General features: G+C 39.0%; 1 protein-coding gene across 5 annotated transcripts in view; it reads left to right on the top strand.

The window, feature by feature from the left end:
* LOC132394773 (TPR and ankyrin repeat-containing protein 1-like) overlaps window positions 1–13,295 on the top strand; it is a 179,656-nt gene that overhangs the window by 62,584 nt on the left and 103,777 nt on the right. For all 5 annotated transcript variants that reach the window (XM_059971183.1, XM_059971193.1, XM_059971207.1 and 2 more), the window contains 2 exons: window positions 862–1,029; window positions 1,124–1,297. In XM_059971183.1, the coding sequence (XP_059827166.1) occupies window positions 862–1,029; window positions 1,124–1,297 (342 nt within the window). The remainder of the gene's footprint in view (window positions 1–861; window positions 1,030–1,123; window positions 1,298–13,295) is intronic.

Here is a 13,295-nt window from a genome sequence, read left to right on the forward strand (position 1 = left end):
CAAAGTTTTGATTTAGGACCTCATCCACATTTGCCTCCAAGCACACTTCTTCCTCTTTTATCCTTTTCCACAGTTATCTTCTTGGAGGTGTAGAATGCCTTGAACTTCACTTTAATCCTGCTTGCCAAGGATATTTCATAGCTATGTCTGGCTCTCCTAATTCCCTTCTTGGGTTCTTTTTCAGCTCTTGATAATCCTCAAGGTCCTTGTTTGATTTTATTTCCTAAACCTTACATATACTTTCCTATTCTTCTCTTTTTGAATAATTTCACCACTTGTCTTGTAAACCAAGAATCCCTTGCCTTGCCATCTTGTCTTTCCTTCTTATTGGAACATACCTGTCTTGTACTCTGTGTACTCAGATGAGGTTTAGCTGTTCCCAATGGACTCTCCTTTTTTCCTCCTTAATACTCTTGCAGTGTGTCAATTTAATACTCTCCAATGCTTCTTATTCATGGCTATCTTAAAGTGTAGTTATGACACTATTTCCTAAATGTTCTCCCACTGAAATGTCAATCACTCAACCACCCAGGTCCAGTACGTCTGCTCCCCCCAGCCCCACTGTTCAACCACCTGCAACTGTTTTAAGTAACCCACTTGAATGCAAATAATAAATTTTGCCCCATCTAAACCTCCTGCGCTAAGGGAGTTTCAGTCCATAAAGGTGCAGTTAAACTCGTATGTGACAAGACTGTTGTTGTTACGCTTTTCCTAGTCTGCATGCATATCTGTTCCTCAACATCCCAGTGGTTACTGGGCTGCCTAACCCACTGAGTTCCTCTGATTACAGCATCTGAAATCTATTGTGTCTCAATTTATGAAATGTTCACTTTTCCCAAACCCTTTTTCTCTTTGCTGTAGGTCAGACTGAAGATGTACGCACACTCCTACAGTTAGGAGCTGATCCCAGCATTCCTGATAGATTAAACCAGCTTCCAGTTGATTATCTGCAGAAAAATAAAAACTTTGTAGCAGTGGATTTAATCAATGAACACTGTACAGCTTTCTCAGCAAACCCAGCATTCAAAGGTATCAGCATAGGTGATACTCTCTTTCACTTAAAAATGGGTGGAAATGCAGTGCTGATTTTCTTTTTTACTTTTTTAAAAAATGATTTATGTAGAAACAGCAAGCCAGGTGGAGGAACGTATGTCTGCTTTTCCTGCTGTTACATTGGAGGAGGCTGCTGCACAACTTAAGCAGTTTTGTGACTCACTTGACACAGAGAGGCCATGCAAAAACTTGTTAGCCGAAAGACGAGTTCAAGTGTTTTTGCAACAGCTCTTCACACAGACAGGTATGCTTCCCTTTACAAATGTAATAAATGTCAAAGAGCAAGTAGGTTTAGTTGATCTATGTATTCTGTGGTTTTTTTGCTTATTTTTTTTACCATTTGCACAATTTTTTTGCACATTGGGGTGGTTTATGATTTTCTTCAATGAGATCCATGGTTTTCTTTGTTTCGTGGCTGTCTGTGGGAAGACAGTTCTCAGGTTGTATACAGCATACATACTTTGATAGTAAATATAATTTGAACTTTGAATTCTTTTGTACATGGTAACCCAATTTCATTGTTATTGGAGATTGAGAATCAATAGCAGTTAAAAAAAGAGCTCTAGTCTCAGGTCTCCCTGTTATTTGCCCTTGTGCTTGACATCACCTTTTATATGCAGTCTTACTGATTAATTGGGCCATCAGTTGATCGGGGAAGCTGCTTATTAAAGAAGCCAATTTTTAAAGAACAAAAACTAATCAAGAACATTGCTAGAATTCCCTTTGTTTATTTGGGAGACTATGTTGCTTAATTGGGGCAAACAGGTTCTAATTAGCATCAGTCATACACACTTGTGTGGTTGCTGAATGCTACACTGTGCTTAGAGTGGTCTGTTTTTTAAATAGTGTTTGTTCAGAGAGCAGTAATTTTTGGTGGTGTTGGTTGGTGAGAAATAAGCAGTAAGACAATTCAGAACTGTATTGTTCTCTGCGGTTTCAAGCATTGAGCCTTGGAGATGCCAGTAACACCCGGAAGTGAAAATGAAACATTTTCATTTAGGAAAGTTAGGAACTTTTAAGAATCTGAAGATATCTTTTTCTTTCTAATTTTTTAAATTATTAATAATAAGGACAAAATACAAATGATATATTAATAAAAAAAAGAAATTACAAACATACAAATTCCATTACAGATGAAAAAAGACATAAACAATAGTTACAGTATAAATGAGTTTACCAAGACATAAACCATATAGTATATGTATGAACATGGTAAGTCTAAATATTTCATAATATATGATATAAAAAAAACAGAAAAAAAGAAAGAAAAAATATATAATGCAAAATTAGCTAATCTACTAATCTAATTTCTAATAATGAAGAAAAAAGAAGCAAAGAAAAGAAGAAAAAAAAAGAAAAAAACATTGGGAAAAGAAAAAAAAAGGGCTGTTTATAATATCTGACAAGAATAAATATTCATCAATGCCGTCACTTCTGGTCCTCTCAACATACATAATCTAAAAGCTGGGAAATCAAATGAACTTGGAACAGGGTCATATTACATCATATGAAAATGTTGAATAAATGGTCTCCATAACTTTTCAAATTTAATAGAAGTATCAAAAACACCACTTCTAATTTTTTCTAAATTTAAACATAACATAGTTAGAGAGAACCAATTAAATACAGTGGGAGGATCAATTTCTTTCCAATTCAACAATATAGATCTTCTAGCCATCAGAGTTAGAAATGCAATCATTCGACGGGCAGAAGAAGATAAATGCAGTGAGTCTAACATTGGTAAACCAAAAATTGCGGTAATAGGATGAGGTTGTAAATCAATATTCAAAACCGCAGAAATAATATCAAAAATATCTTTCCAATATTTTTTAAAAAATGAACAAGACCAAAACATATGAGTTAAAGACGTGATTTCAGATTGACATCTATCACAGATAGGATTAATATAAGAGTGAAAATGAGCTAATTTATCCTTGGACATATGGGCCCTATGTACGACCTTAAATTGTATTAATGAATGTTTGGCACATAACGATGATGTATTAACTAATTGAAGAATTCTATCCCAATTCTCACTAGAAATAACAAGACTAAGCTCTCTTTCCCAATCCTTTTTGGTCTTATAAAGGGGCTCTGAACATATCTTCATAATTATAATATAAAGTTTTGAAATAAGCCCTTTTTGAAAAGGGTCTAATTCAAACAAACTCTCCAAAATATCTGAAGGCACAAAATTTGGAAACGTAGGGAGTAAAGTACTTAAAAAATGTCTAATCTGTAAATATCTAAAAAAATGAAATCTAGGCAAGTTATATTTGTTGGATAATTGTTCAAAAGACATAAAACAATTGTCCAAAAATAAATGAGAAGATCTCAGTAATCCCTTAGTTTTCCAAGCCGAATAAGCTTGATCTATAATGGAAGGGTGGAAAAAACAATTAGATACAATAGGACTATTTAAAACGAATTGAGTCAACCCGAAAAATTTCCGAAATTGAAACCATATACGTAAAGTATGTTTAACTATTGGGTTGTCAATTTGTTTCAGCAATTTAGAGAGAGCAAAAGGGAGAGAAGTCCCTAAAATAGAACCCAAAGCATAAGCTGATACAGATTTAATTTCTAAACTCACCCAATGAGGGCCGAAAGATCCACCCTAATCTTTCAACCAACATAACAAGTATCTAATATTAACTGCCCAATAATAAAATCTGAAATTAGGTAATGCTAACCCACCTTCCTTCTTTGTCTTCTGTAAATATATTTTACCTAACCTGGGATTTTTATTCTGCCATATATATGAGGAAATTTTTGAATCAACATTAGTAAAAAAAGATTTCGGAATAAAAATTGGTATCGCTTGAAAAATATATAAAAACTTAGGTAAAATAACCATCTTAATAGCATTAATCCTACCTATTAGAGATAAAGATAATGGTGACCACTTAGTAAACAAACCTTTAATCTGATCAATTAAGGGTAAAAAATTAAATCTAAATAAATCTTTATGGTTTTTTGTGATTTTGATCCCTAAATAAATAAAAGAATCATTAACTAATTTAAAAGGTAAATTTCCATAAATTGGGACCTGTCTATTCAAAGGAAACACTTCACTTTTATTAAGATTTAACTTATACCCAGAAAACTCACTAAATTGAGCCAATAATGATAAAACTGCTGGGATAGATTTCTCAGGGTTAGAAATGAATAGTAATAAATCATCTGCATACAAAGACAACTTATGAATGTCTGTCCCACGATTAATACCCAAAATATCCTGTGATTGTCTGATGGCAATTGCCAAAGGTTCTAAGGCAATGTTAAATAGTAATGGACTAAGAGGACATCCTTGTCTAGTGCCCCGAAATAGGCGAAAAAAGGGAGCTCTTTGATTATTGGTAAACGCTGAGGCTACTGGAGTGTGATAGATCAATTTAATCCACGATATGAATATCGGACTAAAATTAAACTTCTCCAATGCATTAAATAAGTAAGGCCATTCAACTATCAAATGCTTTCTCCGCATCTAATGAAATCACGCATTCTGAAATGTCATGTGAGGGAGTATAAACAATATTCAATAATCTCCTAATGTTGAAAAAAGAATAGCAAATTTTAATAAAACCGGTTTGACCTTCTGAAATAATTTTGGGTAATACCTTCTCCAATCTGGATGCCAGTAACTTGGAAAAAATCTTGGAGTCTACATTCAATAAAGATATTGGTCTATTCTATAGGATGCAGAGTTAGTAGGGTCTTTATATTTCTTCAATATTAGAGAAATGGAAGCTCTATAAAAAGATTGTGGCAAATTCCCCAATTTAATCCCCAAATCCCCAATCTAATTGCTTCCTCAAAAACCTTACGTAACCAAGGGGAAAGAGTAGCGGAAAATTTTTTTAAAAATTCAACTGTATAACCATCTGGACCCGGTGCTTTCCCAGAATTCATTGAGGAAATAGCTCCTTTAATTTCTACATCCGTAATAGGAGTATCCAATATTGAAAGATCATCAGATGATAATCTTGGAAAATTTAATTTCCCAAAAAAATCACACATGGTATTACGATCCTGAGGAAATTCAGATTGATACAGGGAGGTATAGAAGTCTTGAAATGCCTTATTTATCTCATCATGATTAACTGTCAAATTCCCATTCTGCTGACAGATTTAGTGATTTGATGTTTAACCAAAGCATTCTTCAATTGACTAGCTAACAGTTTACCAGATTTATCACTATGTATATAAAAATCAGATCTGGTTTTCATTAATTGATTTTCAATCGAGGATGTAAGTAATAAACTATGTTCCATTTGAAGTTCAACCCTTTGTTTGTAAAGCTCCTTGCTAGGAGTAATCGAATATTTCTTATCAATCTCTTTAATTTTATCGACCAATAAAAGAGTTTCCGTCTTAGTATGTTTTCTCAAACCAACAGAGTAAGAGATAATCTGTCCACGTATATACGCTTTAAAAGTGTCCCAAAGTATTCCGCAGGAGATATCATCTGTGGAATTAGTTGAAAAGAAGAAGTCCTTCATAAATTTTATAAAGTCTGAGTCTTGCAATAAGGTAGAGTCAAATCGCCATTGTCTGGCATTAGAAACTGTATCCGTAAATTTCATAGAAAGTAATAATGGAGCATGGTCAGAGATAGCTATAATATCATAGTTACAACCGATTACCAATGGAATAAAACAAGAGTCTACAAAAAAATAATCAATTCTCGAATAAGAGGGATAAACATGTGAGAAAAAAGAAAACTCTTTGTCGTTAGGATGCCGAAATCTGCAAACATAAAAAACTCCATTGTCAGTCAAAAAAGAGTTAATACAAGTGGCCGACTTATTAGGTAAAGTCTGAATAGATAAAGATTTATCCATCAAAGGATTTAAACAACAATTAAAGTCACCACCCATTATTAACTTATATTCATTTAGATTGGGTAAGGAAGTAAATAAGGACTTAAAAAAGTCAGGACAATCCACATTTGGAGCATAAACATTAACCAAAGCATCCTTTTTATTACAAAGTAAACCCATAATTAACAAAAATCTACCATTCGGATCCGAAAAGATATCATGTTGAAAAATGGAATAGAGGAGTCAATAAAAATTGGAACTCCTTTTATTTTAGCGTTCGAATTTGCATGATACTGTTGACCCCGCCAAAATCTAAAAAAACGAGATTTGTCCTCATTCCTCACATGAGTTTCTTGTACAAAAATGATATGAGCATTAAGTCTTTGGTATACTTTGAAAATCTTCTTTCATTTAATTGGATGATTTAAACCATTAGTATTCCAAGACTCAAAATTAATGGTCTGAGCCATAATTCTAAAATCAACCCTTTGGTGTAGAAAGGGTTAACCAACTTGTAAACTCATGCACCCGGAAGAGGAACAAAAGTAAAGAGAAGACAGGGAAGTGACGACAACACAGACATATTTGAAGTTCAAAATCAGCCCAAATGAAAATACTAACACAAACTGATGCAAAAAAAATAAAATTAGGAAACAGACCATCCCCCCACCCCCCAAGAAAAAGAGAAAAAGCCAAAATATGGCTTAAAAAAGGAAAGAATGAGACTAATTCTACCCCTATGTCAGCGGAAGAGCACTCTGTATATAAAGGATATATAAAACAAAATCACCCCAACTTTAAAAATTAAAATCACTATAATAAAAACCATATTTCTAAGTATAGTTAGTTGTAAAAAATAAGAATATAGTCTCTTAAAAAAAAACTTATAAATCAGGCTCTAGACCAGACAAAACAAAAAATATTTAAGCTATGATAAGCGATGCATTGTAGGAAGAAGACGAAAGAAAGAAAAAAATAACGCCATCTTAAGCAAAACCAAAAATCTTTTTCAAAAAACCACCATCTTAATCAAAAAACAATTCACCTTCAAAGGGTTAAAAATATACCTTCGAAGGAACAAAGTTAATAGACAAGAATGTAGTATAATGGTTAAAGTGTATAAGACAAAGCAATTGATATGACGAAAACACACTTTAACTTAAGTATAAAGTATAGGATAAACCTACACCAATAACCAGAGGTTAATTCTGGTTTAAGAAATCGAGAACCATCTTACATGATCAGAATCGTTCATTTATTAGAGACTGGTGTCTATAGCAGTAGGGAAGTTCTTCTCCAGATAATTTCTCGCTTCTGAAGTTGAAAGGAAAATCTGGTGTGGAGCATTCGACGGAGAGATTCGAAGCTTCGCAGGGTATAGGAGCGCAGGTTTCAGATTTTTCTCATAACATTCAGCCATCAACGGTTTAAAAAGAAGCCTTTTTTTTAAAGATCAGGACTAAAGTCTTCAACCAGACGGAAGCAGTATTCTTGAAATTTAACCATTCCTGCCCGACAAGCTGCACGAATAAGTTGTTCTTTGTCGTGTACATAATGAAACCGGACAATTACAACCAAAGGTTTGTCTGTAGCACTCGGTGATCGACGCTGAATTCTATGTGCCCGATCCAATAAGGAGGGTTATTTGGGAAAATCGTCGGAAACGCTTCTTTTAATAGTTGAGCAAAATATTTCGAAGGGTCATCTTTTTCTATGCCGTCTGGAAGACCAAGTATATGTAGATTCTGTCTTCTGGACCGATTCTCAAAATCGTCACCCTTGGCTTTAAGTGCTTCCATCAGTTTAATGGTCGAAATTAAATCCTGTTGCAGTTTTTCAATAGTCAAATCTCGCTTCCAAGCATCTTCTTGCAGTGATGCGATAAGAGCTTCTTGCTGGTTAATTACTGAATCCGTCTTAACCATGTAATCTTGAAAAGCCTTTATATCTTGTTTAAAAAATTGTTGTATTCATCAAATTTTTTGTCCAAAACCTCCATAAACAATGCATAAGTTAATTAAGTGTGTTGTGGCGGAGCCTGCTTCTTTCCGTTACCGTTCGGATTGCGTCCGGGTTCTCGTCCTTTAGACCTGAGAGACATTTCTGTTTGCATATCTTCAAAAGTTCACAACAAACTCTTAACAGTAAGTTCAAAAAAAATTAACAAAGAAACTTTCGGTATAGGTAAAAATAAGCTGAATAAGGGTGATCAAAGGTTAAAAAAAAAGTAAAGGTTGTGGAGCGAATCCAAAACGGTACTCACTCCATGAGTGTCTCCCGCTGACTCTCAAGAATCTGAAGATACCGATGATCATCTTGAATACTGCAATGAAAATGAAAAGTTGGAGGATGCAGTCAGCAATAGCATTGTATGAAGTCAGTCCATTGCCTGCACTAGATTCCTCCGTTGATAACTATTAGGAACTAATACACAGTTCTATAGTACTGCGGTATAATTGGCGGTATTTTCATTTCCTCTGTATTTCATTTAAAAACATAATTTATTACTCAGTGGTTTTTATTTTTTTTTGAAACATTTCCTGAAATTTCAGCTAATTGGAGCAGCCGCTATTTGGACCAAGATCTATTAGTGCTGATGTGACCCAATTAACAGGAATCCACTGTTTTACATTACATTTAAATGAGGATTATTGCAAGTTTTATCAAGCCAGGATTTCACTTGGCAGAGATATTTACCATTGGAAACCATGGGTGAGATACTAAAATACTCGGGAGTCAGGATTAGATTGATTTGATTCCATTTAGTTCGGGCAGTGGATGTGGGGCATCAAAGTGATCCGATATACGCATAGAAATTCCTAAATGGCCTGTTGGGCTGACATTGCTGGAAGAAGAAACAGTTGATTTGGAGCCCTTGCTCACAACCAAATGGATGTTACACACTTCATTACTCAAATGAGCTGCTGAACTGAGATTGACTCCTGTGGCAATCATCTATCTGTGAGTGTGTTTCCCAAGAGTGGGTATCAAGGACTGATTTTAACCTGCACTCATCAGTATTTCTGAGCAGTACTGCACTTTTGCTGAGAGTAAGGAAAAAGGTGATGTAATAATTCAGAGGTTCTGGAATCTGAAATGCTAATTCTGTTTCCATTTTAACAGATGCTGCCTCCTGACTTGCTGAAGGTTTCCAGCATTGTGTGTTCATATTGTAGATTTCTAGTGTTACGTATCCCGTAACTGGATAACTCACCAGCAAAGATAGAGAGGTCCGTTGGAGTCTGATGGCACTATTTTCGAACGGTTTTATTCATAAAGGGGGGGGCACAAAAGTTAAGGTTAATACAAACATTCTGAATATCTACATCGGCAAAACTCAACCTAAAGCGCGGGTATAGCAATAATCATCATTAAGAAATAATCTCGACTGTTATCTAGGGGATAATATATCGTCCGTTGGAAATATAAAAGTCACTCAGAAGTCTGCAGGCTTCAGTCTTTTTGGGGAATCGCTGGGTTTCACGTGTTTCAGAGAGAGTGAGGAGAAACGACAAAACTTGCCCGGGTCTTTGACGAAGCAACTCCGTTGAATCAGGGGAGTGTTGTTTCCCTGTTATTAGTTCGAAGTCCTTCTCGGTATTATCAGCCACCCGCTCCCCAGGCAGAGAAGTTACTTTTGACTGGCTTCCAGCTATCACGGGAGTGTTGAGCGATCGAGTCCTTCTGGTGCGTCTCTCTGGGGTACCGCCTTCTGCAGTCCCCTTTTATCTTGACTCACAGAGTTGTCGATGTCCGTCAAAGTAGGGTGATGCAATCCCCACCCCCACATTGCCCGAGGGTGTCCATATCCGTGGTAGCTGTCACGTAACAGGGTCATGCCCTTAGCACAAGTGTCTCTAAGAGCCATGGCCAAAACCATTACATTGTCTCTCATTTTACTGGGTCCGAGACCCGAATTAATAGTGCTCTTGTGATTCTCCGGAAGGAGGGGGCTGCTCCTGCCCCTTTGGCCCCTTAGAGCTGTGGTACATTCATAACACCTCCCCTCTAAAACAAACGTTTTTTTACCAGCGGTTAAAAATGGAGTTGTATAGAGTCTTACAGGATTTTTAATCTAACACAATACCCAAGCTTTTACTTTTAATTACAGAGCCATACAGTTATACACGTAGTTCAGCATCTAGATAAACAATCCGCTAGCACATTATCACACCCCTTAATGCGCTGTATCTTAATATCGAATTCCTGCAGCATCAGACTCCAGCTCAATAACCTCCTGTTTTTATTTTTCATATTGGCCAGGAATACCAACGGGTTGTGATCGGTATAGACCACTAGGGGTTTTTGCGCGGGACAAATGTATACTTCGAAATGTTGTATCGCCAACACAAGTGCCAACAATTCCTTTTCTACGGTAGAGTAATTCCTCTGGTGTACATTGAACTTCCGAGAGAAATATGCTACCGGGTGCTCCACTCCATCCCCTGCTTGCTGTAAGAGGACCGCTCCTGCAGCCTCATCACTGGCGTCCGTTGCCAAGGAGAAGGGTGCTAACAAATCGGGTGCTTTTAACACCGGGTGATGACACAATACGGCTTTTAACTTTTCAAAAGCATTCTGACAAGAGGGACCCCACTCAAATTTTTCCTCCTTCCGTAGGAGTTTTGTAAGTTTCGCAATGTCCGCAAAATTTTTACAGAATTTCCGATAGTATCCCACCATGCCCTAAAACCTCCTCAGGGCCCTTTTATTGTAGGGTACAGGAACCTCAGAAATAGCCTGTACCTTCGCCTGCACAGGAGCCACTTGTCCCTCTCCCACCACATACCCCAAATAGGTGATAGTGGCATGACCAAATTCACTCTTGGCAAGGTTTACTGTAAGGTGGGCTGCCGACATTCGGGTAAACAGACTTTCTACAGCCTCCAGGTGCTCCCCCCAGGTGTCACTCCAAACTATCACGTCGTCAAGATAAGCCTTGGTGTGGGTTAACCCTTTTATCACAGCGTCTATCATCCGTTGGAATGTCCCTGGTGCATTTTTCATCCCAAACGGCATAATGTTGTACTCGTACAACCCGGATGGGGTGACAAAGGCGGAAATCTCTCGAGCCCTGTCCGTTAAAGGAACGCACCAGTATCCCTTTAACAAGTCAACTTTAGTGATGTACCTCGCCTTCCCCATTTGGTCAATGCAATCATCCACCCGGGGAATAGGGTAAGCATCTGTCTGAGTGACCGCGTTGACCTTCCGGTAATCGGTACAGAATCTTATGGTGCCGTCCGGTTTTGGGACAACCACGCAAGGAGAAGCCCACGCGGAAGAGGATTCGCGGATTATTCCAGCAGCTAGCATATGTTCAATCTCCTTTCCTACTAGCTGGCTCTTTTCGGAATTCATACAATAAGGTGCCTGTTTTATGGGCTGGGTTGAGGTAACTATCACATCATGTTGCGTCCCACTGCACCTTCAGGGAACTTCTGGGCACAAGTCTGCATGCCGGTTAATGAGCTGTATTATCTGCTCCCGCTGTTCAGGCTTTAAGTGTCTAACTTTATCCGCAAGGCTTGCCAATACCATAGAGTTCTCCAATCTGGTGGGGACTATACCTATCTTTTCAAACCGCTCTGGTCCCTCCGGGCCATCCCCCCCCTACCTCATTGGTTTTCATGGCCGCACTGACCACCGCGGGGGGAGTGTCATGGTACCTTTTCATCATTTTCACGTGAACTAACTGGGTCGGCTTTCGCTGATCGGGGGTTTCAATCACGTAATTCAGCGAGTCTATTTTCTTACGCACTGTATATGGTCCTTGAAACCTCGCCTGAAGGGGATGGTTAACTACCGGAAATAGGACCAAAACCTTGTCGCCTACATAAAACTCTCGTTCTCTTGCTCTTGGATTATACCACTGACTCATTTTTTCTTGGGATTCTTTAAGGTTTTCCTTTGCCAAGGCGCGTACTTTATGCAGCCTCTCCCGGAATTTCAGAACATAGTCGAGCACACTGACTTGAATGGTCGGGCTAGACCACTTTTCTCTCAGGAGGGTTAGAGGGCCCCTGGGCCTGTGACCGAAAACGAGCTCAAACGGACTGAACCCCAGTGAGCACTGGACTGTATCCCTGACGGCACATAACAGAAGAGGTAAAGCCTCATCCCAGTCTCGAACGTTCTCCTGACAATAAGTTTTAAGCATGGTCTTTAGTGTAGCGTGGAACCTTTCCAACGCCCCTTGGGATTCCGGGTGGTACGCGGAGGCTAGAATTTGTTTGACCCCTAGCTGGGTCATCATCTGCTGAAATGCGTTAGATGTGAAGGTACTCCCCTGATCCGATTGTATCTCCTTAGGCAGCCCCACTGTGGTTAAGAATTTGATGAGGGCCCTCACCACCACAGCGGTCCTAATATTACCCAGAGGCACAGCCTCTGGAAGTCGTGTAGTGGCACACATCATGGTCATGATATACTGCCGCCCCCTCGCAATTTTAGGTAGGGGTCCCACAAAATCCACAATGATTCGGGAGAAAGGCTCCTCGGACGCGGGGATGGGTCGGAGGGGTGCCTTAGGGATAACTTGGTTCGGCTTACCCACCATTTGGCTGGTATGACACCTTTTACAATATTCAGTAATCTCTTTTCTCATGTTTGGCCAATAGAGCTCACTTTGAACCCGATCCACTGTCTTCGTTATTCCCAAATGCCCACCTAACGGTCCCTTATGAGCTAAGTTCAGAATTTCGTCCCGATACGCTTTCGGGACTACTATCTGATGTACCACCGCCCAGTCCTCAACGACTGACTCCTTGGGGGGCCTCCACTTCCTCATCAACACACCCTCCTTCAGGCAGTAACCTTCGAGTTCGGTTTCAACCTCGGTCTCCGAAAGAACCAACTCTCTCTCGTCACTTTCCTGTTCCCGTACAAACTCTCGTCTGGCTAAGGGCAGGTCTACCTCCCCCTGTTTACTCTCTCCGCCCTCCTTACTCTCCGGTTTACCTTCCTCGAACCCTCGCTGGTATAGAGTCGGTAAAAACGTGTCGGCCAAATCAAAACCGGCCAGATTTAAACTGCTCTCTCTCTCAGCTGTCTTTTTAGACATGCTGCGAGTGACCGTGCAGGCAGGGTATATCTTCAGATCTGAGGGAGGGGCCTTAATCCTTGCAGGCTGGGTTGTCGGCTTCACAGCTGCTTCCATTTTCCCTCCGGCTAGGTCGTTCCCCAAAAGGACATCCACGCCTTCCCCCGGCAACTCCGGCAGGACCCCCAGCTCCACTGGTCCCGACACCAACTCACAATCTAGAAGGACCCTATGCAAGGGTACCACTTCGGTCCATTTTCCTATGCCTCTCAGGGCTACCTCTCCCGTCGGAGGTCCGAACTCTAGCACTTTACAGCTAATCAATGATAGCTCAGCTCCACTGTCTCTCCAGATCCGTACTGGAATTTGTGGGCCTC

This window comes from Hypanus sabinus, chromosome 1, assembly GCF_030144855.1.
Source record: "Hypanus sabinus isolate sHypSab1 chromosome 1, sHypSab1.hap1, whole genome shotgun sequence".
Classification (NCBI taxonomy): Eukaryota; Metazoa; Chordata; class Chondrichthyes; order Myliobatiformes; family Dasyatidae; genus Hypanus; species Hypanus sabinus.